Below are 24,281 nucleotides of genomic sequence, written 5' to 3'. Positions count from 1 at the left end.
GCCTTTGCTAAGACACCGAACACGGTCCTCCCGACGCAGGCGGTGGGTCCCTGTCGCCCCTTCGGCCCCGGCTTCTGCGGTTGTACCTCGGAGCCTGCACGTCCTCAGCAGTTTCCGTGGGGAAGCCGGGGCAACACGGCCGAGCACGGCTCTGGGGGCGTCTCCGTCAGCGTCCCTAGATCCCTGAAGGGGGGACACGGGACACGGGAGCCAACTGGTTCTGCCGGGTGCCCGGACGCAGAGCGGCAAGGACACAGCTTCAGCTCAACGGAGAAGCGAAGGTGCCCCGGTTGGCCTGTCCCGTGCCGGACAGGCACCTGCCCAAGGCAGACGGCCTGCCACCAGCGATAGGAGCTGTGGGCCAGGGTTCTCGGTCGTAGACGCCTGACCCCTGAATCTGTCCTGGGTGGTTTGGGCGGGAAGGGCGTGGACGGTGGACGGTGCTTAGCATCGGGTTCCCCCTTCCTCCAAAGCTGGCGCCAGGGTCTCCCGGGCTCCCCGGGAGCAGGGCGGCTGGGTGTGAGGCGCGGGGGAGCCTGGCTCCCTGCACCTGCTGGTCTGTCCGCTGCCCTCGCAGAGGTCCCAGCGTCCAGCCACGAGGTTCAGGAGTGCAGGGGAGCCAGGCACCTGGCGCCCGCTGGCATCCACCGAAGCAGGCCCCGCGCGGCCCTGGAGTGCCAGCCACGGTTGCGTTTTCTGACCAAGGTGGCATCCTGATTGCGAGGGCTGGATAATCCTAGAAGCTTCTGGATGGTGGCAGCCTGGGTGTCCTCTGGCGCCCCAGCAGCCTGGTCAGCAGCCCCCTTGGGCCTTGGGGAGTCGCTCCCACCGGGGGCCGGGCTCCTGCTTGGACGCGGGCTGTGCTGCCGCCCTGGCCGATACCGCTGGGACTTGGGGAACCGTTCACGCAACCACCCTGCACAGCTGGGCCACCGAGGCAGCTGTATGTGGCCATCTCGAGGCTCTCCTCGCTGGAAGTCTCCGGAGCCATGCCGCCCCCGTCCCACACCGTGCCAGCAAACGGATGCCCATTTCCCACAAAATTCAGCTCCAAGTCAGAGTTTCAAAATAGAAATCACAACCAGATCCCAGCCGGCAAGGGAGTCTTGGAAATGTGGCCGTTAGTGGTTCAGCCTGTGTGGTTCAGGAAGGTATCACGGGAGCCCGTCCACGGGGTTTCCTGCAGAGTCACTGACTTTTAGCCTGGGAGGGATTCTACAGGGCAGGTACGCCAACCTTCAGGACTGGTGAGCTGGGTTGTGCATTCGGAGCAAAATCATAGCCGGTTAGAGGCAAACCCACGTGTACGTGCTCAGCTTCCTCCCTCCGAACATCCTACTCTGAGGACCGAATTCCTGGATTTGCTTCCGTTTTAGCAGAATCCCTCAGGAGGGTGTTTTGAGACTGGAGGCCACTGCAGATCAGGGCGACACATGGGAAGTTTGTAGGGGCCAAGGCCCAGGGCGCCTGGGGTTTGGGGAGGGAAGGCCAGAGGTTAACGTATGAGCCTCAGATGAACGGCGCCCAAAGCAAACGCTCGCCCCTAAGCCTGACCCGTCTGGTGCAGCCCAGGCTGCGGTGTTCTGAGCTGGGCAGACCCCATGCCTGGCAGGACGGCTGCTCTGAAAGGGCCCTTTGGGTGTCTTAAGAGTGAAAAAAAAATCTGTTTTTATTACCATGTTAGAGGGTACGACTGGGAGCCTCACTGCCTTGCTCTTCCTTTCCTGTGTACCCACCGGTGCCCAGCAGGAGCTCCGTCCTCAGCGGCTCCGCTTCCGTCGCTGGGAGGGACAGAGGCCCCGCTGCTGCCCCCCAGAGGCTCCGCGTCGCATCGCACCCACGCCGTCCCTCCCAAAAACCTCGCTGGGGTTTTTGGGCGCAAACGGCTTTCTTCGGGCAGAACTGAGGGGTGGTCCTGAAGGTTCTGTCCTGACTTGGCGGTGCCTGCGTTGGAGGAAGGGTGTGGGCGGGCCCGGCCCTCCCGTCTGGCGGGATAACTCACCGCGGAGCCGAGCCGGCCTGGAGAGAAAGCCCAACACTGGAGGGGTTCCAGGCCCTCTTCTTGCTGACAGTTAAGCTGATGAAATCCCAAGTGGAGTGTAGTTTCTGCGTCAGATCCCCTCACTGTCCCCAGATAGCTCTCCTGGGCTGTCCTCCACAGTCCCCTTCTGGGCCTTTCCTGACTCCCCACCCCATCGTCCCACCTTGTGTTTTCTTTTGCCCTGGTCAAATCCTCTCCATCCTGCCAGCCAGCGAGGGATCATAGAGCCCCCATCTCTGAACCTCAGGGTTTCAATCTGAGAAACAGGGCTAATATTACTGTATTTAACTTCACTTATGTGTCTGGAATTCAGTTTGAATCTACTGAAGATTGCAAAGACTTTATGCAAACTGTCGGGCACCGTGTCTGAGGTATTTGATCAATGGCAGACGTTATTTTAAAGTGGACCCAACTTAGGCATCATTTTCCCTCAGATACTTTGCCCCCCCAAGTGGGTTCATCTGTGCTTCAGACTCTGTGGGAATAATTCAGGGAGTACTGGGTATGTGTCCACACGGGGGAGACTCCCGTGGTGCAGAACAGTCCCCTCTGACTCCCCCGCAAAGATGTCTGTGTCCTAATCCCTGGACCCATGCGTACCTCAGGGCAAGGGGATTAAGGTTGCTAATCATCTGACCTTGAGAAGGGGTGATTATCCCGGCTGATCCAGGCGGCCCCGGGGAATCATAATCTCCTTCTAAGTGAGAGAGGGAGGCAGGAGGAATCCAGGAGATAGATGTAAGGCTGGAAGCAGAGGCCCCGGGGACCCCTGGGCCTTCAGGGTGCATGCCGAGAAAGTAAGAACGGCCTTTAGAAGTTGGAAAAGCCAAGGAAATGGATTCTCCCTTGGAGCCTCCAGAAACGAACGTAGTCCTGCCGACACCTCCGTTTTAGCCGGGTGAGGCCTGTGTCAGAACTCTGGCCTCCGCAGCTACGAGATAATGAAATCGTGTTGTCTTAAACCACTAAATTTGTGGTTGTTACAGCCACTGTTGAAAACTAACACAACCCTCACACACACTTTACAGCACGAATTGATCTACATTGCCATTGTTACTGTTCCGACTTTACCATTGAGGAAAGTGCAGCTCAGAGAAGTTAAGCAATTTGCCCTAAATTGCACAGCTAGTAAGTAGTGTTAGATCTTTTGACGCAAATTACCAAAAACAAATTAAAACACCAATTGGCTCAAACTATAAAGGGGTTTATTGGCTCACATAAGTGAAAAAAAAAAAAAAAACCTTAGAGGAAGTTCTTGTGGAGAACAGGAAAGGCTTGATCCACAAGCTAAAAGGATTAACACGCAGGACCCAGTTTTTCTCCATCTATTCTGTTTTCCACACTCTTGTTTTCATTCTTAGTTTCTGCACAGTGGACCCCATGGCTCTGGGCTCACCACCATGGTGGTAAAATGGCTGCAGCAGCTCCAGATGTCACAACCTTACTCCCCATGACTTCTAGAGGAGAAAAGGAAACTTCCCTTGTCAGCAAAAGTGTTGTGCTTTGTTGCTTTGATTCCTGAGCCAGATAATGAGTCCAGTGGTGGGTCTGTGAATGAAGAGTGGGAAAGGATTGACTTGCCCAAAGGAAAAACATAGCAGTTGGGGCAGAAGAAACAGAAAATGGATAACAGATGTGCCCGGTGCTGGCTGAGAAATACCCTATCCACAAGGTTTCAGAGTTTAAACACTTTTGCCTCCTGGTAGCACTGTTTTCTGGCTCTTTGGACACATTGTCAAAGGGCCTGTGTCCTGTCTAGACTAAGAGATCAGCCTGGAGCTGTCCTAACCTGCTCTGTGTGCCCAGCCCCAGCGCGGGGCCAGGCTGAGATCAGCCTCAGAGAAACGTTTGCTGTCCTGGGGCTGCTCTTTCCAGGAATACTACTCAAGCTGTACCTGCCTCTGATTCTGGAAGGGAGCTGCCCTGATACCCATGCTCCTGAGAAAATAGAAGTACTTCAATAAGTACCTGACTTCGGCTCAGGTCAAGATCTCATGGCTGGTGAGTTCGAGCCCCATGTTGAGCTCTGTGCTGACAGCTCAGAACCTGGATCCTGCTTCAGATTCTGTGTCTCCCTCTCTCTCTGCCCTCCCCTGCTCACAAACTCTCTCTCTCTCTCGAAAATAAATAAAAACATTAGAAAAGAATAAATACTCAAAGCCAGTCTGAGCTGCATATTTCCTGTAGCTAGAAACACCCTAACTGGTGCCTTAGGGGGCTGCTACAAAGGTCTCAATGAGATAAGGCGTGTAAAGCACTTCACTAGTTTGGACAGGTGTTAGCCATTATGATTTTTATTGGCACCTGTATTAGCACATCTATTTATGAGCTCCTCAAATGCGGGTACTTTCCGCTTCACTATTCTGGAATGTGACAGATGATATTTAAATGGTGGTTGAACCGAACTGAAGCGTCCAAGGTACCAACCATCCAAGAGTCAAGTTTCTATCAATTGAATTTTTAAATTCAAGTCATCTTTTGCAATTCACTAAGACAGCTTGCTGCTTACAGAATTCCTGTAGTAAGTTATTTTTTTAATTTTTTTATTTATTTAATTTTATTTTATTTTTTTAACGTTTATTTATTTTTGATACAGAGAGAATGGGGGAGGGTCACAGAGAGAGGGAGACACAGAATCTGAAACAGGCTCCAGGCTCTGAGCCGTCAGCACAGAGCCCGACGCGGGGCTCGAACTCACGGACCGTGAGATCGTGACCTGAGCCAAAGTCGGACGCTCAACCGACTGAGCCACCCAGGCGCCCCGAAAGTTATTTTTTAAAGAGTAATCCTTTCGCAATTTGAATCATTTATGTCTAACTTGCCTGTTGCACAAGTTTGGGAAGCGTTACAGATGCGCGATCGGGTTTCTTTCATTCATTCACGCATCCATTTGCTTACTCGAGGGGACTTTCTGGAGCTGCCGCCATGTGCCAGGCCCTGTGCCAGGAGAAAGGGAGGGAGAGTAAAAACCTGGTCCTTGTGTTCAGGGAGTCACAGCGCAGCGAGTGAACAGACAGCAAACCCGGAATTACAGCCCGGTGAGCTGAGTGCTATGAGGGGCAAGCCCTAGGGGCTAGGAGGGCACGAAAGCAGGAACCCAAGGCTGGGGAGCAGGACGCAGACGGGAGCAGTGAATGCTTCACAAACAGGAGCCTCTACTGTTCCGAAAGGCCGGCCGGATGTCAGCCGGTCAATGTGCACGGATCCAGGTCAGTGCAGCCTGTTTCCAGGGAAACCCAGGGAAGCCCGTTCTGTATGGGAACGGTGTTGTGAGGACAGGACTTGCGTCAGGAGATAAGACTGCAGAGTGGGGGAGGGTCAGGTCCAGAAGGACCTCAACTGCCGTGGAGGAGATTCAGATTTTTATCTTGCAGGTACTGGGGGGAGACTTTGAAGGATTTTCAGCCGACATGATCAGACTTGCCTTTCAGAAGAATATTCTAAGGGCTGTAAAGGGTGATCAGGGCATCAGGGCAAGAAGACCCACTAGGAAATGGCTACTGGGTTGAACCATATAAAACCCTTTTTGTTTAGGTCAGAACATGGCCAAATGTCATCAGTTTGGTCCGGGTGAGAGATGACCCCAGCCCAAGCGGAGGCAGCAGTAAAGGAGGTATTTAGGAATTCTGACGCAGTAGGACCTTAGGGTTTCTTTGATGACAGAGGAAAGAACAGAGCCTGTGCCTGGAGTAGGAACAGGTATGAGGTGAATTTTGGAACGAGAAGATTTCCTTCAACCATAAATCCGCAGCTGAGCCTGGTGGAGTCAGTCCTTTGGGGACGGCGACACGGTGAGTTTGGGGCTGGCTGGGTTGACCGCTGGGCCGGATCATCTTCACCACACTGTGGATACTCCAAGAAGGTTTCTACCAGTTCCCTGATGTGGCCCCAAAACAAAGCACCACAGGGCGGGGGGTGGGGGGCTTCCCGGAGGCCGGACATCGGACTCCAAGGGGTGGGCAGGGCTGTGTCCTCCGGGGGGCTGGGAGGGACAGCCTGCTCCTGCCCCTGGTCTCCTGGGTGTGTCGATGCACCACCCCAATCCCGCCTTCATGCTCACGCGGTGTTCTCGGTGTGTGAGCCCCGCTTTTTCACGTGGCCGCCTGCCTCTGTGTGTCCGTGTGCCTGCGTCCTCTCCTTAGGACCCCAGCCATTGGACTAGGGAGCACCCTACTCTGATGGGATCTCTTCTTAGATAATTCCACCCGCAGGGACTCCGTTCCCCCATAAGTTCACATTCTGAGGCACCGGGGGCTGGGACCTCAACGTATGCACTTGGGAGGGACGCGATTTAACCCATAACAGTGTTTTTGAGGGTCATGCTCCTCCTCACTTTACTGATGGTAATTCTGTCTTTTCCTTTAGGAGAAAGAGTCACCTTTCCTATTTATTTTATACCTTATCACAGTTGCAAGGAATAGTGTTCTGCAAGACTTCACTGACAGTCTTTACCACATACTGGCAATAGACGGGGGCTTTTGTGAGTTTCTAAAACGTTTTAATGTGTGGTCTAACCTTAGCAGCTAAGGGGAGAAGACCTTCACTGCATCCCACTTGGCCACATGGGCAGAACACACAGTGACCGGCCCCCCGTGTACAACGGCCCCTTCTGATCTCATGGGCTGCGGCCGGCAGTCAGACTCAGCACTGGCTTCCGAGGTGAGCCACGGGTGACAGGTGTTCTTACGCATCATGGCTTTGGTTTCTCAAGATACGGGATTTGTTTTGGAACTCTGGAGAACCACCGAAGAGGCTCTCCCTGTGTAGAATTAAAACGCAGATTGGGAGAGCAAGCAGGACTCAGGACTCAGCGACTGAGAGGCCATCCTGAGAAGATTCAGAAAGGCGTGGGGGCCTCCACTCCCCCCCTCACAATAAGTGAAACTGTGCCAAGCCACAAAGCTGCAGATGGGTAAAAACCTGGGCTCTAGAACCTCACAGACTCACACTTGATAGCTGACCTGGTTTTAGATAAGAGATGGCTTGGTTACTAAATGGGAACTAAATGAAATAAGGTGCCTTCTGATATGATGTGGTAAAATGGACACATCACTCACGCGGCCTTCCTGACAAAGGCGCACGGGCGACATTCAATCCTAAAGAAACAGCTGGGCGAGCCCACGGGGGGCCGTTACTGTTCAACTGTGTCGTTGCCGGAAAGGAAAGTGAAACAGAGGGAAAGTTCCAGATTACGGGAGACAAAAGAGATGTGACATCGAAATGCAATGCTTGATCTTGGATTGGATCCTGGATTATTAAAAGTTTCTAGAAAGGACAATATTGGGACAGCTGGCAAATTTTGACTATGTGTTATCAGTTAGAGAATAGCGTTATAAAATGTTAACTTGCCTGAAGGTGATCATGTCTCTGTGGCTGCGTAAAAGACTTCCTTGCTTTTAGGAGATACACGGTGCAGTTTTTAGGGCTGAGGGCTTGTCATCTGTGTAATTTACTCTTGGGTGGTTCAGGAAGAATGAGAATAAGAAATCACGAGGGCGGGTGACTATACTTAGCAATACTCTGTTGTTACTTGAAAGTTGCTAAGAGAATAGATCTTAAAAGTTCTCACACAAAAAAGGTAACTATGTGAAGGATGTGTTAATGAACTTTACAGTAGTGATCATTTCCAAATATATATGTGTATCAAATCGTCGCATTGTACACCTTACATTTTCACAGTGTTACACGTCAACTACACCTCAAGCTGAAAAATAAACAAGTGCCCCAAATATTGGGGATCTTATTATGCAATATATAAATACATAGAGAGAGGTAGAGCGAACGTAACAAATGTTAACACTAAATAAATCTAGGTGACGTGTGTAAGAAAGTCTATTGTAACTTTCTCATAACTCCTGTGTCCTTGAATTATTTTTTCCCAAATAAAAAGTTTAATTAAAGAAAAAACGAATGATCCTGCCCAGGACACCCATGTAGCACCAGACATCTTCGTAGAACGGAAACTTGAAAAAAAATGTGTTGTGCAAAATTGTCTTTGAAGAATATGGCTGTGGTTGGAAAAAATGCTTGGACTGATGCAGAGAGGTGAGGTTCCCACAGGCCGGCTGAAGGATCAACGGACAGTTCCTGTCAGCGTTTAGCCTGTTAGGGGAGGCCCTCTTCTCTTTCCCTGTCAACTTCTTCATCTCTCTTCTAAATAAAAACTGAATACATATTTTCTAAATGTTGAAAGAAGAACCAAATTACTAGCTTTTCTTTTTAATCTGGTACTGCCCGTTGTACAACCTTGAACAAGTCATTTCATTCATTCCACAAACATTTATTTGGTACCTACTCTGTGCCAGGCACGATTTTAGATGCTGGGGACGTAGCAAGAAATAACACGGATAAGGCATGTGCCCTCGTGGAGGGAATAGGCTAGTGCTATGTGGCGGGCACTGGGGGTTCCCAGTCTTACAGTTATTTCCTCTTCTTCCTTGCTAATGAAAACTCCAATTCTGTCCAAAAAGCAGCGTGTGAGGGAGAAAAAGCAACGAACATTACTACGGATTGGGAGAAAATATTTTCAAACCACATGTCTGACAAAAGACCACATTTTGACTTTACATTTAGAATGTATAAAGAACTCTCAAAAGTCAGTAGAAAAAAAAAAAAAGAAAAGAAAAGAAAAATCACTCTAATTACAAAGTGGGCAAAAGACATGAACAGACATTTCACCAAAGAGGATACAGAGATGTCAAATAAGCACATGAAAAGGTATTGTTTCACTAGACCTTAGGGCAATACCGATTAAAGGCTCGTGAGCTATCACTTCACACCTATCAGAATGGCTAAAATAAAAAATAGCGACATCACCAGACAGTGGCAAGAATGTAGAACTGGATCGCTCATATGTTGCTGGTAGGAAGGTAAAATGGTACAGTCACTTCAGGAAAGTTTGGCAGTTTCTTTAAACACAAAATATGCAATTACAACTCCACAGTTGTATTCTTAGGCATTTATTACAGGGAAATAGAAATGTACGTTTAAAAGATTTTTTTTTCAATGTTTATTTATTTTTGGGACAGAGAGAGACAGAGCATGAACGGGGGAGGGGCAGAGAGAGAGGGAGACACAGAATCGGAAACAGGCTCCAGGCTCTGAGCCATCAGCCCAGAGCCCGACGCGGGGCTCGAACTCACGGACCGCGAGATCGTGACCTGGCTGAAGTCGGACGCTTAACTGACTGCGCCACCCAGGCGCCCCTAGAAATGTACGTTTATACAAAAACTTGCACGTAGGTGCTCACGGCAGCTTTATTCATAATAGCCCCAAATGGGAGACAGCGCAAATGTTTCTCAACGAGGGATGGATAAATTGTGGAACAGTCGTACGAGGGAATACTACTCAGCGATAAAAAGGAACAAGTTAATGATACAACCACCTGGATGGACCTCTAGGGAATGATGCTGAGTGGAAGAAAAAAAAAAAAGCCTAGGGTGCCTGGGTGGCTCAGTTGGTTGAGCATCCAACTCTTGATTTCCGCTCAGGTCATGATCTCACAGTTGGTGAGTTCAAGCCCTTCGTCGGGCTCTGCACCAACAGCATGGAGGCTGCTTGGGATTCTCTGTTTCCTTCTTTCTCTCTGCCTCTCCCCCGTTTGCATTGTCTCTCTCTCAAAATAAATAAACTTAAAAAAAAAAGTCAATCCCAAAAGGTTATATACAGTACGGTTCCATTAGTGTAACATTCTTGAAATGTCAAAATTATAGAAATGGAGAAGAGATTTGTGGTTGAGCAAGGGCTCAGGAATGACGGAGTGCAGCCTAGATGGAAAATGGGTGTGATTCTAACGTTTATTTATTTTTGAGACAGAGAGAGACAGAGCATGAACAGGGGAGGGGCAGAGAGAGAGGGAGACACAGAATCTGAAACAGGCTCCAGGCTCTGAGCTGTCAGCACAGAGCCCGACGCGGGGCTCGAACTCACGGACGTGAGATCATGACCTGAGCCAAAGTCGGATGCTTAACCGACCGAGCCACCCAGGCGCCCCTATGATTCTAAAAGGGCAACAAGAGAGATCCTTGGAAGCATTCTGTATCTTCAGTATGGCCATGGTCATACGAGTCTACATGGGTGATAAAGTCACGTACACCTGGCAAAGGAGTGGGCGATGTAAGACTGCTCAGATCTGAATGAGGTCAAAGGAATGTATCAATGTCATTTTCCTATTTTGATTTTGTACTGTTACATTGGGGAAGACTGGGTGAAGACTATGCGGGTCTCTATTACTTCTTACAACTGCATTTAAATCTACAATTATCACAAAGGTTTTAAAATGGGTGAATTGAATCTCAATAATTTTTTTTTTTTTTTAAGAAAGGCAGTGTGTCCAGCCACAAACACATGGTGATTGATCTAAGTTAGTTCTTCTCAGCAAGACATTCAGAAAGTGGGAGTGTGTTCCTGGTTGTTACCATGGTGGAGGCACACTTTTGGCAATTAATGAATGTTAGATTACCTGCGCTCCACAGGACAGAATTGCACAAGAATCAGACAACCTCCCCCACTGAACACTCCCAGATGTTTAGGATGGGTCACACACACACACACACATAAAAATAATAACACATTTGTTACAATTATCTGAGCCTAAAAGTTAACCCCATTTACAAATAAAAGTAATTTGGGTATAGTTTTAATGTACACTGAATTGTTGCACTGACAGAGAAGTGATTCTGCCTAAATCAGCTCCCTGAAAAAGGGTATGAACAATAGGTATGAGATACCAACCAGATCATGAAGGACGAAGTTAAACATGTAGACTTGTTCCTCCATTTGAACTGAGTCCAAGTCCTGAGGCACTTGGCGGCTGGATAATGTTGGGTAAGTTACTTAACTCTGAGTTTATCATCATGAAAAGGGAGATTACAATAGCACTCATGTCCTGGGTTCTTTTTGAGAAGATTGTCACAGTCATCCAGACAGGAAACGTTCAAATCTAGCCCCCAGTGGTAGCAGGGGAGTATGGTTGGAGAGGTGAATAAACTCATGGCCAGGTCTTGGGTCATGGATCAAAGGTACAGAGGTCAAGGATGACAGGCGGGTTTCTGGCTTGGGCAACTGGGTGGATGGTGGTACGTTTAGTGAGACAGGAAGTACAAAAACAATAGTGGGTTTTAGGAGGGAAATGAGGAGTTTAGTTTTGGAGATTTTGTCTGGGGTGTCTGTGGACGAGTCCAGTAGGTACTAGTATACACACCTCTGGGCTTAGGAGATGTGTTTGGGTTAGAGGTGGACTGGGAAGCATCAGCATGGAAGGGAAACGGTGAGGTGGGTCAGGGAGCTCAGAGAAGGGGCGCAAGAGCAGGGCCCTGGGGTCTGTTTATTCCCCGACGTTCAGTAGCTGGGCAGAGAAAGGGCACCCCTCAGGACGGGAAGGCTGGAGAACCGAGGTCAGCACGTGCAGCCACGAGACCTGGACCCGGCAGTTCCGGGGGTGGGGGCCGTAGCGGGGGTGGGGGGGCGAGGGAGGTAGGACGAGCCCATGCAGCCCTTTCCGGGGCCCTGGCCGCCACAGGCTGGTACGGCGGCCGAGGGGGCCAAGAGCCCGAGGAGCGGAGGCGGAGGGACGCAGGGAGAGACCTCGCTCCAGTCGGCCGGGCCGGGGCTCCTGGAAGGCGCGCGGGCTCCACCTGAGCGCCCAGGTGAAGCCAGGCCAGGGTGCAGGGCAAGGCGGCTTTCCTGCGCCTGGTGTCCCGGGGTTTCCCGGGATTCCCCCACGGGAACCCGCATGCCGCTCGACCCCACAAGCCCAGTAGGACACCCGAGGCGACCACAATCCTGTAACTCTAGCTCCGAGGCCAGGAGAACCGCCTTCCGGGAGCCCCGCCCCCTTGTCTTTCTTTGTTTCCTCGTCCGAGGATCTCGCGACAGTTGGGCGGCAAATCCCGCGAGCGCTGGCCGGCCCGGCGCTGCGGCTCTCGCGGTGTTTGCGCGAGACTGCCCCTTTCCTGCTCCCCCGCCGGCCCGCCCGCCTTCCTCCCTCTCCCCGCCCGGCCTCCCCCGCCTTCCCCCGCGGGCCCCCTCCCCGCAGGGATACTATGGTCGCCGGCGATGGACGCCCCAGCTGCAGGTCAGTTTCCGCCCGCGGCCGCGCTTCCCCGCTCCGCTCGCCCGGGCCTGGCCGGCGGGCCGCGCGCCCCGGGCCCGCTGCCTTCGCCCCGGCCGGCCGGCCTGCGCGGGGCCCGCCGCTTGCCCGAGGCCGCTGCTCGGCGGCTCCGGGGTCGGGAGGGGCCGCCTGCCTTCCGGCCGCCCCCGTCCGCGGAGCCGGGGTGGGGGCGGGGTCTCCCTGCCGGGGGCTCGCGCCTCCGCGGGTGGACCCCCGCTGCTCGGCTGAGCCCCTCCCTGTGCCGCGGGCTCCGGCCCGGTGTGGTGGTGGGGGGAGGGGGAAGCGGTCAAGGCCGGGCTCCGGTCGGCCGGTCCCGGAGCACCCACTGCGGCGCGGGTCCCCCCCCCCCCCACCGTCTTCGTCCTCCACGGGGGAGGACGCGCTCCCGCTCCCACAGTGGGCCGGGGTGCTAACGCCGAGGGTCCTGCCCACCCACCGCGATGAGTCTGCACAAAAGATCCGCAGGCTCTGCTCCCGGGAACGCTGCGAGCTGGGAAAGCTCCGCGGAGACCCCCGGGTCTCTGACTTCTTGGTTCGCTTCACTCTCCTTTAGGGGGAAATTCTGTTGTTCGTTTGTACTTTGGGTCTGCAGACCTGGCAGGGTCTTACCGGACAAGTTTCTTGTTTTCGTGTGGTTTTGATTTTATCCATGTTGCCCAACACTCTGTAAAAATCTCTTTCGATTATTTGGAAAAAACAAAACAAAACAAAAACCAAAAAACCCCAACCCTTGTCATTGTGGCGTTCTCAGAGTGTTCTATCTGTACTTAGCGTTTTTCAGGACAGGGCCTCCCCCAAACAAACGCCTGTACATCATTTAAATCATTCTTATTTCTCCTCTCTGGGTATTTTTTGTTGCCACCTTTCAGGAGTTGGTTACTTCAGCTGTTTTTATGTGACAAGAATCATGCTTTGAACTTTGTTGTCCAATACAGTGGACCCTAGCTGTGCGTGATTATTTAGGTTGAAATTAATTAAAATTAAGTTTTAAAATTCATTTCCTCCATGGCTATGGCTGCATTTCAGGTAGCCACATGTGGCTGATTGGCTCCCTTATTGGACACTGCAAATATGGAACGTTTCCACCATTGCAGAAGATTTTAATGGACAAAGCTGGTTTCTGTTTGTTTTCACTTTGTATTAAGGTACTTAGGAGCTGTGTTTCACGAAACTATAATTTTTTTTCAGGATACGCCTTTGAGTACCTTATCGAAACATTAAATGACAGCTCACGTAAGAAGTTCTTCAATGTACCTAGACTTGGAGGCACCAAGTATGGTAATGTTGCTTAAATTTTCGGGGTGGGGGGGAGGGATTTAGTTTCCAATAATAAAACTGCATTTGTTAAGCTCAGCTGAAGAAATTTTAAATTTACTCCCACCATGTTGTAACAGGTAAGCCTACACATACCTGTAACGTTTTAAAATCTCCTGCTGGGACTTTTGTTTGAGGGAGGGTATAAGTCCATACCTTAACTTCTCATTTAAAAATGTAAGTTCATTTAGCAGTGGGTTTTTTTTTTCCACAGAGAAACTATTTTAAAAAAAAAACAAAACCTGACTGATGATATTCTATACCTATCATACCCATGCTTTAGTTTTTCACGTGAACAGTGCCCACCATTCTTTACCTGCTGTACTTGAATCGGAACCGTCAACAGGGCCCGCTGATGTGAGTTGTTCTCCAGGGCATGGCTTGCCCTGGCCTGTGCACCAGCACCGTTGCCAGACCTTTGCAGGTGCCTGACCACGGTCAAACCCTTCACTGAGAGCTCAGAAGACTGAATTTGCCTCAACCCTAGGGTATCTGATGGAAGTCTTGACTCTATGGACAATTGAAAACTGAACCAGCCAATGAAGAGAAGACCTGTTTGGAAGAGTGTTTTTTGTTTGGATTTTTCAGTGAAAACTACTGAAAAGATAAATGCGAAATCGATTGCAGTGCATTTTGGAGGGAGCTTTTCTTTTAATCTTTTCTTCTTACAGTCTTTAAGAAGATTTCTTTTGTGATTTTCCTGTAGATTTTGATGTGTCTAAATATTGTAGACTGCCACTGGCAGTTTTTCGTGTACATCATGAAAATATTTCATTTTTGGAGAAGAAACCTGTCTTAGAACCAGGTTGCCTTTTAAAAATAAAAGGTTCTCCAAAATGGGAACAGTACCCTTTACCTTACATCTTTGGGTGCGGTGGTTTGTATTAGGAGAGGCTGGTGGTTTTCTTAGTGTCTTATGTCTTTAATTCACATTTCTTTTATTCTTTCAGCGATGGTGAATTTTTAAATCTTGAACAGGGAACAGCTAAAGTGCTTATGTATAAGAAAGATCTTCTATTTCCCTTTACTTTCAAATATCTGGTGATTCTGGCCTAGAAGTTTCTTAACCCATATTTTATAGCTTAATGATTGAAAGAACATATGTGCGGATATTTTAAAAATTAAGTATGAATTCTTTCTGTGGATAATTTGTGGGAATGTGCCCATTTGAAAACGGCCTGTATTTCCAAAATGCAGACAATCAGTAGGAAACTATCAAAAATAACTAAAATGTTTTGAAAGAGAATGGTTAATAACACAGAAGCTAAATTTTCTCTGGAAGATAAGTTTTCGTGGCCATCCGGATAACTGAGTTCCAGAACACCGAGGTGTTTATAACCATGAAAAAAATAATAAAACACCTGTAAATACAAATGCCTTCAAAACAGAAATTTGGTTTTTATTTCCATGGGATTAAAGCTCTGTTTTATTCATGGAGTGGTTATTAGGAAAGGTTTATTAATAATTAGTACCTTCTTAGTCCTCACTTGGGGGAATAAAATCGGAAAGACGTGACTTGGGAAGAGAGGAATCGCTTCGGTGGAGGGTTGTTTTGCTTGTTTATCATCAGAACAAAGAGTCTTTGTTGCACTTCTGGAGGGACCATGTTGGATGGCCTTCCAGAGATGTGCTTAGGGGACCCCGCTTTGTAGTCACCGGGGTTTGGGACCACGGTCTTCTCTGCTCCTGTCCCTCATTCTGATGCCTGCCAGGTGGAGCATGACAGCTGTAATGACTTAACTCTTGCGAGCCCCTCTCCTGCGCTCCCTGCATGCTGTGTCAGGAATGCCTGCGTCGAGCTGAGAACCTGCTGTACAGTGACTTCAGCAAACAGGTGGTTTCTCCCGTGTAACAGGAGCTCTAGATTTGGGCACACGGGGACCTTATGGCACCAGTGCCAGCAAGGATCCAGGCTTCTTTTTTTTTCTCTTTTGCCTTCGTTGTTTTGGTCACAAAGAGCCGCTGCACCTCCAGACATTGTCCATGTCCTCGGCAGCTTGAAGGGCAGCAGAGGGAGAAAAGCCCTCTGCTTTTGCCTGTATCTCCTTGGCCAGGTCGGTGGCCCCTGTCCACTTCGGGGAGGCTGAAGGTCAGAATAGGTGGCTTTCCAGCTTTTACAGTAGATGCGGCAAGGGAGAAAGGGTTGAAGTGGTTGGGGAGTGAGCCAGCCTGGATTCTTCCTTACTCCGTCTGTCTTTCCATAGAGCACAACATAAATGACTTCACTTCTGTGGGGGTTTTTTGTTTTATTGCCGTTTGATCTTTTTGCTTCCCAGGTTTATACTCATGGTGTCTTTATGGAAGTGGACACATCCTGCACATTGATTTCACTTCGATCTTCTATAAGCTCCTTGGCAAATCGCCTCTTTAGTGATCGGGAGCTGCCTCTCAGGCGCTCCGATGCACAGACTACAGCCTTCGAGATTTTGAGTAACTCTGTTACATAGATCTCTGGATGTTTCCAAGGAGGGGAGAAATCACTGTTCCCTGGGACAGTCAGACTGCTTTCTGAAGGAACTAGGACTTGAGTTAATACTGAACAGATGGGTCATGCAGGACAGTCAGCACATAGGGAGTGAGAATGGTCAGCAGTTAGTAGAACAAATGGAAGGGGAAGTGTTGAGGAAGGGGGAGGACAGTGCAAAGACTGGCCTGGCGGTGGTGAGCGTTTCAGAGCGGCTGGAGTAGAGCCCCGGGCCCCTTCTTTATTTCAGGTCAGCTCATTCACCCTCTTTCCCTTCCTGACTGCTTCACTACTGTCCTGTAGTAGAGCCGAGGCTTACTTTTCCACATCCTAACCTAGCCTCTGAAAAAGCCTATTTTTTAGGAGAGTTTTTATGGTTTATAAGAAATTAGATTGGGTATGAGAAACGCAAGAAGACAACACTTCAGGCAGTGCAGCAACCGTCATTTTAACCTGTGGGTACAGATACATATACATGTGCTACTTTTAAGAGAAATAGATGGTGTGTGTGGTTTCGTAACCTTTGTTTGTTTACTTGCTGTATCATGAGCATCTTTCCATGCCTTGGAATACGAGTATCCCTTGCTATCTGATCCTCTGGTTTCTGAGTCTGGGAGCGTGAGTTCAGGTAGCAAGGATACCTATACTCCTCAGCAGCCTCCGGCGGCCGCACCGTACTGCCTGTGTGAATGCATAATAGTTTGGTGAGCTTCTCCCAGTTCTTCCCTATTTATAAATAAAGCTGCTGTGTGTGTGTGTGTGATATTTAAATTTTGATGCAAGCTTGTCATTAGCTTCATTGGTTTGAAAGCGTGCCATTCCCTCCACCTTCATCAGCATTTTTCTTTTTCACTGTGTACTGCGTGTTCCAGGCTTTACCCTTGACTTAAGGAACAAAAACTCCAGGAAAGATGTCGTTTCCACACATCCAAAGACGAAGGAAGAAAGCCGTCAGTCCTCATGGGAACCGGGATTTCTAAAGCCAGAGGCTGTTCTTGTCACTTGAAGGCTGCCAGTCTTTTTATCTGTGTTTCTTTTTGAGTGTCTACCCTCTAGTCGTCTGTCTCTGTAGCCCACTTACTCATTTCATGTGATGCCCAGTGTAGCCGCTGCTGGTCGTTACATTAGGATTGTTTTACCAGCCAGTTAAGACTGTACCTGTGGCTGACTTTTTCCGCCTGTGGTTTTAACCTAGCTTGGCTGGCTTGTCACAGGTCTGTTGCTGGAGTAGTTCTCTTGGTAGAAGGGACACAAGTCCGTGTTTTCTGATCTTGTCTCTGCACTGGACTCTGGAAAGGGCTGTGAGTTGGGTTAGCAGCAAGATAGTTTGCTTGTAAAGTTTACACACGGTGCAGAACTTTCTGAGGGTTACTATTACCTAACATGACTTTTGTTGTGACTTTTGTACCTGACTATTGTTCAGGTACAGCTGCATATTCACTCCCCCTCCACATTTTGTCCGAGGGCCTGTTGATTTTAACTTTGCTTTTGTTGACGTTTTGTGTTCTAGATTTGGCCTTTTGGGTGGCACAGAACAGACCCCTGCTACCTCAAGTGAAGAAAGATTTATCGTAATAGTGCAGAGCTCCCTGGCCGGTGAAAGGTGGCTGTATCTGAAGAAAATGCACATGGGCCAGAATTGAGGAAGTTCTTTATTTTTCCTCTCAGGGCTTCAGAGTTCTGCCCCCTCAAATCTTCTGCCCCCTCTGCTTCATTGCAACCCAGCGTCCTTTGCCCGCTAACTTTAGATGTGGCCCCAAATGGCAGCCTCAGTCTCTAGGTTAGCTCTTAACACCTTTCTGGTCACTCTGTGTCCTGATTGCAAATCCCTGGGACAGGGGCATCATTGTCCTAGGGTATTTTTTTCTCCTCAGGCTGTAGGTCACTGACCTGTCCGGCCCTGGCTCTCGCTTGCGCGCGGCAGCCAGGGAGGTCCTGGGACACAGAGGGCCGTCCGCACCACGGGTGGCGGTTTGCACAGTGTCACAGAGCGTGTCTGTTGGGTTAGCAGCTGGTGCCGGGTTGTGTGCCTGCCAGGGGTGCCTGAGGACAGTGCGCGTGTGTGCGCTTTCCTCCATAATAGGTGCTGCTTTTCTTATTTTCTCCACCTTGTCAGTTAGTGGGCGAAAATAGTCTTGAAGAAGCAGGAATCTTCTCTCTGCCTTCTTAAATTTCATTCATGGCAGTAGTGTGTGCGTGTGTTTTAAAGGTCACAGTTCTTTATTGGAAATCTGTCCCGCCTAGTACTAGTTAGAGACAGAAACGATACCTTGACTCTAATCAGACACAGATAGGAGTTAATCCTGTTGCCAGATCTGAGGGGGTTACAAGACTTCGTAGAACTGGTCCGGGCCTCTGGCCTTGACCAGGGTTTTTAGGTCCACCCCCTAGCTACTCCAGTGGGTTCTCTACCCCCTTAGCCCTCTTTCTCAGTCTGGACTGCAGTCTAAAGTACTGGGGCCTGGCTGGCTCAGCGAATAGAGTGTGTGACTCTTTTAAAGTTTATTTGCTTATTCAGAGAGAGAGAGAATCCCTCAGTCAGCGCAGAGCCTGACACGGGTCTCGATCCCGTGAATCATGAGATCACGACCTGAGCCGAGATCACAAGTTGGACGCTTACCCGACTGAGCCCCCCAGGCGCCCCAGGCACGTGACTCTTGTTCTCAGGGTTGTGAGTTTGAGCTCCATGTTGGTACCCAGAGCTTGCTTTACATACATACATACATACATACATAAATATTATATGTATATATTGTATATATGTATATATCAGGCAGAGGAGTAGAGTCCGGCCAGGAAACACAGTCCTGCCAGAAGGTGTTAAGGACTGGAAAGGATCTAAAATTTACCCTCCTTTCAAGTTAACAAGTTAGCCTGACGTACTTTCATAGATGCTGACAGAAGACACGAGACTCTCAGAGACAACGGGTGGCTTATTACCCACAGCAAAGCGGGATCCATAGTACCAGCATGCAGGCCCCCGTTCTTACAGGTGACCCTGAAGAGGGCCAGGTGATGCGCGCACACGGAATGGTTGTGTTACAAAAAGGGAGCTGGGACTTAGGGAACCCAGGTCTGTTGTAATGGAGAGTAGGCGTGCCTGCCCTTTGCTCCAGAAGGAGGCTCTGTCTGTCTTCCAGGGCTATTCACTGTTTCACCGTTGTTTAAAGAATAGTCTGGAACTATTGCTGCGTGTGCTCGAGAGTCATGCTGAAATGTGAGGCGGGAGACACAGAGACGAGCGGAATGGTGTTGAACTAGTCCGGGAGAGTTTCAGGAGGGAGGGATGAGTAGCCCTGTTGAGTGTTGCTGAGAGGGGCTGTTTTGTTGGCGTTTGAGGATAGGAATCGGATTGGCGTGGGCTGAACAGTGTGTGGAAGTCTAGAGAAGTGGACGTTAGGAATCTAAGTGACTCTCAGAAAGCTTCACTGAGAGTTTGAAGAAGGAAGTACTTGGAGGCCGTGTGTGTGTGACCTGGAGCTAGAGGCTGTTCATTGGAAGAACCCGAAAGAAAGGGCCAGATCGCAGGCGAAGGAGACAGGGTGACGGATGACTCAGGGTGCTGAGGTGTGCCCACAGGGACGGGAGGCAGAGCTCCTCCAGAGAGGTTGGCACTTAGTGGGAGCTGCGCAGCCGTCTTCTTGGGGCAGGAATAACCCCGAGGTGGCCGTGCGCGTGGGTGTAGCGGGACGGGTTGCGGTGGGGTGTGGGGCTGGGTCTTGGACGAGGAGAGTGGACGACGTGCGGATTATTGGGGAGGTCGGGGAGACAGGCATGAGAGACGCGGCAGAACCTCTGGGTGAACGGGGAGGACCCAGCCGAGGCTGCAGCACGTATTCACGCTGCTTCCAGTTTATCCCGTTACTGTGGGTTTCTTTTTCTCTCCCTCCTTCACGTGTCACCGCCATTAAAACCCCATCGAGCTGTTTCACACCCCCTGGAATGGGTATTCCATAAAAAAATAGATGAAGGACCTTCGTACATTGCTGGAACATGCAGTGGTGCAGCCCCTTTGGAAAACCGCTTGGCAGTTTCTTAAAATGTTAAACATACATTTACCATATGACCGAGCAATTCTATTCTTAGGAATCTTCTCAAGAGAAATAAAAACAGTTATCCACACAAAGATCTGCAAATGATCCGAGTGGCATTATTCACGATGGCTAAAAATTGCAAACAACGTAACTGTCCTTCAGTGCGTGAACGGATGGACAAAATTTGGCATGTACACCTGGAATACTCTTCAGCAGCTAAAAGAAATTGTCTCCAGATACGTGCTACTGCGTGGACGCGCTCGGGAGCACGCTCAGTGAAGGAAGCCGGACACCCTAAGAGACCTGATTGTATGATTCTGTCAGTATGAAATGAGCCAGAGACAACAGAGCTAGAGACAGAAGTGGCTGTGTGGTTTCCTGAGGTGGGAGAGGAGAGGACAGGGACTGCCAATGGGTGGGAGGGGCCGATGGAGTGATGAAATGTTCTAGAACAGGTGCTGATTGTACAACTCAGTAAATCTAGGATTGAATTGTGTGCTTGGAGAGGGTGATTTTCACGATGGGCAAAATATGCCTCAGTAACATTATTTTTTTTTAAGTTTATTTTGAGAGAGTGTGAGCAGGGGAGGGGCCGAGAGGGAGAAAGAGAGAATCCCAAACAGCCTGCGCTGTCAGCGCAGAGCCCCATGTGGGGCTCGAACTCACAAACTCTGAGATCATGACCTGAGGCGAGATCAAGCGTAGGACGCTCAACCGACTGGACGAACCACCCAGGCTCCCCAACGGTGATGTTATTTTTGAAACAGAAAGAAGAGTTCTTAGGAAAGTGGTGTGGGGTTCACTGCCCGAAGGACACGTTGGTGTTTTGGCGGCCGCTAGGATGAAAGAACGAAGGGGCGAGTGAGTGGGGGTCTGGGAAGCGAGTAGGGCCTGAAGTGCGAAGGTGAGGGGGTCCGTGGGTGGGCGGCGCGGGGGACCAGAGAAGGTGAAGTTCCACCGTGTTGGAGAGCCGCCCGGGTGAGTGGGGATCGGAAAGGCCCTGAGGTGCGCGGACTTTAATTAAAGATGGTTTGGTCGGAGCAGGAGTGTGCGCGTGGAGGGCGGAGGGAGAAAGGGAAGGAGACCCTGGCGGCCTTCCTGAACTTTGCACCTGCTTCGGAGGGGGGGTGTGGGGTTAACTAGAGCGTCTGCACCCGGGTTTCCGCACCAGCTAGGCTACCCGCTGTGGCTGTGGCTCTGGCTCTGGGCCGTCTACCTGGAGGCTCGCTTTGAGGGTTGAACGAGATGACGTAGGCAGAGCGCCTCAACCTCTCCTTGGTGGGTCCTGAAGAAATGACTGCATGTGTCATTGTGAGAGTAGTTGAGGAAGAGAATTGTAGGACTCTTTACTGCCTGACAGCCTGAAAGCGTTGTGCCTCAAGGACGACGTGTGTAAACACGCGTCAACCTCTCCTGGCTCCTGTGGGTCAGGACCTGAGGGTGGCTCGGTTGAATGGTTGCGGCCGGGGCCTCTCATCGCCTCCGCCACGCTCTGCCGCTCACACAACAGCCGGTCTCCGGTGTGGAAGGTGGCGCGACCGTGGATGCCGGCGGGGGGGGGGGGGGGGGAATCCTAGTACTGTCTTGGGGACCAGCTGGAAGTGAGGCCGGAGAGAAAGGAGCAGTTGTTTCTGTCGGAGGGACGGGTCGGATGCGTCTGTCTTTCTCACAGTCGGCCGCTGGTACTTACTACAGATTCAGGCAGATTTGCAAGTTAGTGCTTGTTAGTGACAGTTGTCCAGTTGACGTTTGTGACTCCTTTTGTTTTTAAAGCACTCTTATTTGACAGCTGCTTTTAAATTTAATGTTAACGTTCAAATGATGAACGATGAATCAAAAACCTGGAGGTCGCTAAGATCATGACTAAACAGTAGCCCCTTGCGCCGCCCTCCATTTCTGCTCTGCAGAGCTCTTTCGTTCCCGTGGTTATTTCTCCTCCGCGTTACTAAATCGCCTTGCTTATATAGCTGTTTTCTTTTTCTTTTTTTTTAAGTAATTTCTACACCCGACGTGGGGCTCAAACTCCCAAGCGTGCGATCAAGAGTCACTCTACCAACTGAGCCACCAGGTGCCCCTGGTTTTTGATTTTCCAGTTTTAGACTTCACTAACTTTCTGTTGGGGAAAATAAGAAGTTGGCACTTCCCTTTTCCATATATCCCATGTACTTCTTCGTTATTACAGTTACAGTTTTTGGCCAAGTATGTAGTCCACACTTAGGTTATCACGGCTGTAAATGTTCCGGCCAGGCCACGTAGCAGGTGATGACTGCGTGTCGTCTCTTGCGACTTTGTATTTTTTCCTGGAAGTAATGATGGTCTTTTTTTGTTCACTGGGTTTTCTGAGTCTTTGTCAATAATTCCTCTCCTCAACTTCCAGAAGAACTCTACCCTCTACCCTACCCTTAGGTGGTCTGGCGGTTAATTTTCCCCCTTCTCTCTCTCTTGTTTTTTAAATTTTTTTATTATTATTTTTTTATTTTTGAGAAAGAGAGAAAGCATGAGCAGGGGAGGGACAGAGAGACAGAGAGACACAGAATCTGAAACAGGCACAGAGCCTGATGTGGGGCTCAAGCCCACAAACTGCGAGATCATGGTCTGAGCTGAAGTCGGACACTTCACCGACTGAACCACCCAGGCTCCCCAGTTTTCCCCTCCTCTTGGCAGCGTCCCCCCCCCCCCCCCCCCCCCGGCCTTGCTCTTTGCCCCACGGGACACTGACCGCAAGTCAAGTGACTTGCACGGCCACAGCCTGGCCCGGAAGGGTCCCCGTTCTTGCCCGTGCTACAGACCCACGACCCGGACTGTGTGCTTTTGTGTTCCCCTGGGGAGGACGGCGTCTGCCGCCTGCACACTTGATTGAGGGCTGGCCTGCGCAGAGAGCTCTAGGTCGGAGACCATCCTCACTGGGAGCTCAGCAAGCTCTGTCCCATTGCCTCTGAGCCCCTCACGCTGCCCCTGGGAAGGCCCGGGCTGCCTGCGGCCCAGTGCTCCCCTTGCCCCTCCTCTGGGTCTGTCCATCGTCCCTGCGCTGTCTTCGTAAATTTGTTCGGTTCTGCTTCTCTCTTTGTTCCTGTTCATAATTTTATCTCTTTATTATTATCTCAGTGGGTTTCAAAGGAAATGGAGATACTTCGCTGGAGTTTGTCATATGTTGTTACAAATGTGATTAAATGCTTTCTATGAAGATCTTCAAACAAAAAATATTCCTGATACTGTTTTTCCAGAATAATTAGCCGTATCCAAGACTGATCTTGTGTATTTGCTTTTGTGATGTTTCCCTTCTCATTATTTCCAAATGTTCTAATAGAAAATTTTCTCCCCTGCAGTTCCTCTTGATTTGGGGGACTTTGTTCTGTTTCTGACTGAGGTAGGATAAGAACTAACATTTCTCCAGAACTACTCTTTGTTGTAGGGTTGAGGGCTGCACGTGAGCCTGATGCCCACATCTCTGTTAGGTGTCTGGTGTTCTGTTGTCAGGCAGAACACGAATCCGCTCAAGTCCCTGTCCTCAGGTCAGACCTATAGTAAGAGCGGATACAGGCTCCCAGTCTTGTGTTTCTGGCTGTGTGGCCCTTGTCTCTTCCCTTACAACTTCTTTATCTCTAACTTGTGGAGTTAAAATCTCAATCCTAAAAGTAGGGAGAAAACAGTAACCCAGTATGTATTTGTCAGCTCCCTATTGACATTTTGCCGATCTTTTGTTTAAAATATTTCACCATTCTTTAACCTATATCTCTGACCTTTGAAAAGGACCTTAAAAGGTAATACTCTCAGTAGGATTCCTGGGTGACTCAGTTGGTTAAACGTCTGACGTCAGCTCAGGTCATGATCTCATGATTCATGAGTTCGAGCCCCATGTCAGGCTCAGAGCCTGGAGCCTGCTTCAGATTCTGTGTCTCCCTCTCTCTCTGCCCCTCCCCTGCTCACACTGTCTCTCTCTCTCTCAAAAATAAACATTAATTTTTTTTTAAATAACACTCGGCGCCTTCATTGTACCTAACAAAATTAACAGAAATTTCTTAATATGATGTAAAATCTGGTCCGTATTCAGGTTTTCCTGATTATCTCAGAAATAAACTTCTACAGTTGATTTGTTCATTTGGTGTCCAAATCGGAGCCACATATAGCATTTGGTTATTACATCTCTTAAATCTCCTTTGGTCTATAATTTTCCTCTTTCCTTTTTCCACGCCATCTTTATGTGGAAGAAACCATGTTTGTTCCTCTGTAGAAGGTACTGCGTTCTGGATTTGGCTGATGGCTTCTCCATGGTTTCACTTCACTGTGGCGCCACTGCTGTGTCTCCCGTTGACTGGA

General features: G+C 49.7%; 1 protein-coding gene and 1 long non-coding RNA gene across 3 annotated transcripts in view; both read left to right on the top strand.

The window, feature by feature from the left end:
- Positions 1 to 5,267: 5,267 nt before the first annotated feature.
- On the top strand, positions 5,268 to 8,239 carry LOC109500446. The gene is made up of 2 exons (XR_002157969.2): positions 5,268 to 5,832; positions 6,407 to 8,239. It is a non-coding gene; the product is annotated as an uncharacterized LOC109500446 (long non-coding RNA).
- A 3,726-nt stretch (positions 8,240 to 11,965) lies between these two features.
- Positions 11,966 to 24,281, top strand: part of IREB2 (iron responsive element binding protein 2) — a 45,655-nt gene continuing 33,339 nt past the window's right edge. Inside the window, exons 1-2 of one of the 2 annotated variants that reach the window (XR_006598706.1) lie at positions 11,966 to 12,116; positions 13,341 to 13,430. Coding sequence is in view for 1 of the 2 variants with exons in the window: in XM_023254775.2 (XP_023110543.1) it covers positions 12,098 to 12,116; positions 13,341 to 13,430 (109 nt within the window). In the remaining variant the exon portion in view is untranslated. The remainder of the gene's footprint in view (positions 12,117 to 13,340; positions 13,431 to 24,281) is intronic. The other variant, XM_023254775.2, reaches the window with a different exon arrangement.

The sequence above is a fragment of the Felis catus genome, chromosome B3 (genome assembly GCF_018350175.1).
Source record: "Felis catus isolate Fca126 chromosome B3, F.catus_Fca126_mat1.0, whole genome shotgun sequence".
In the NCBI taxonomy this organism is placed as follows: Eukaryota; Metazoa; Chordata; class Mammalia; order Carnivora; family Felidae; genus Felis; species Felis catus.
Note: the sequence above shows the minus strand (reverse complement) of the source record. Positions and strands in the feature narration are given on the sequence as shown.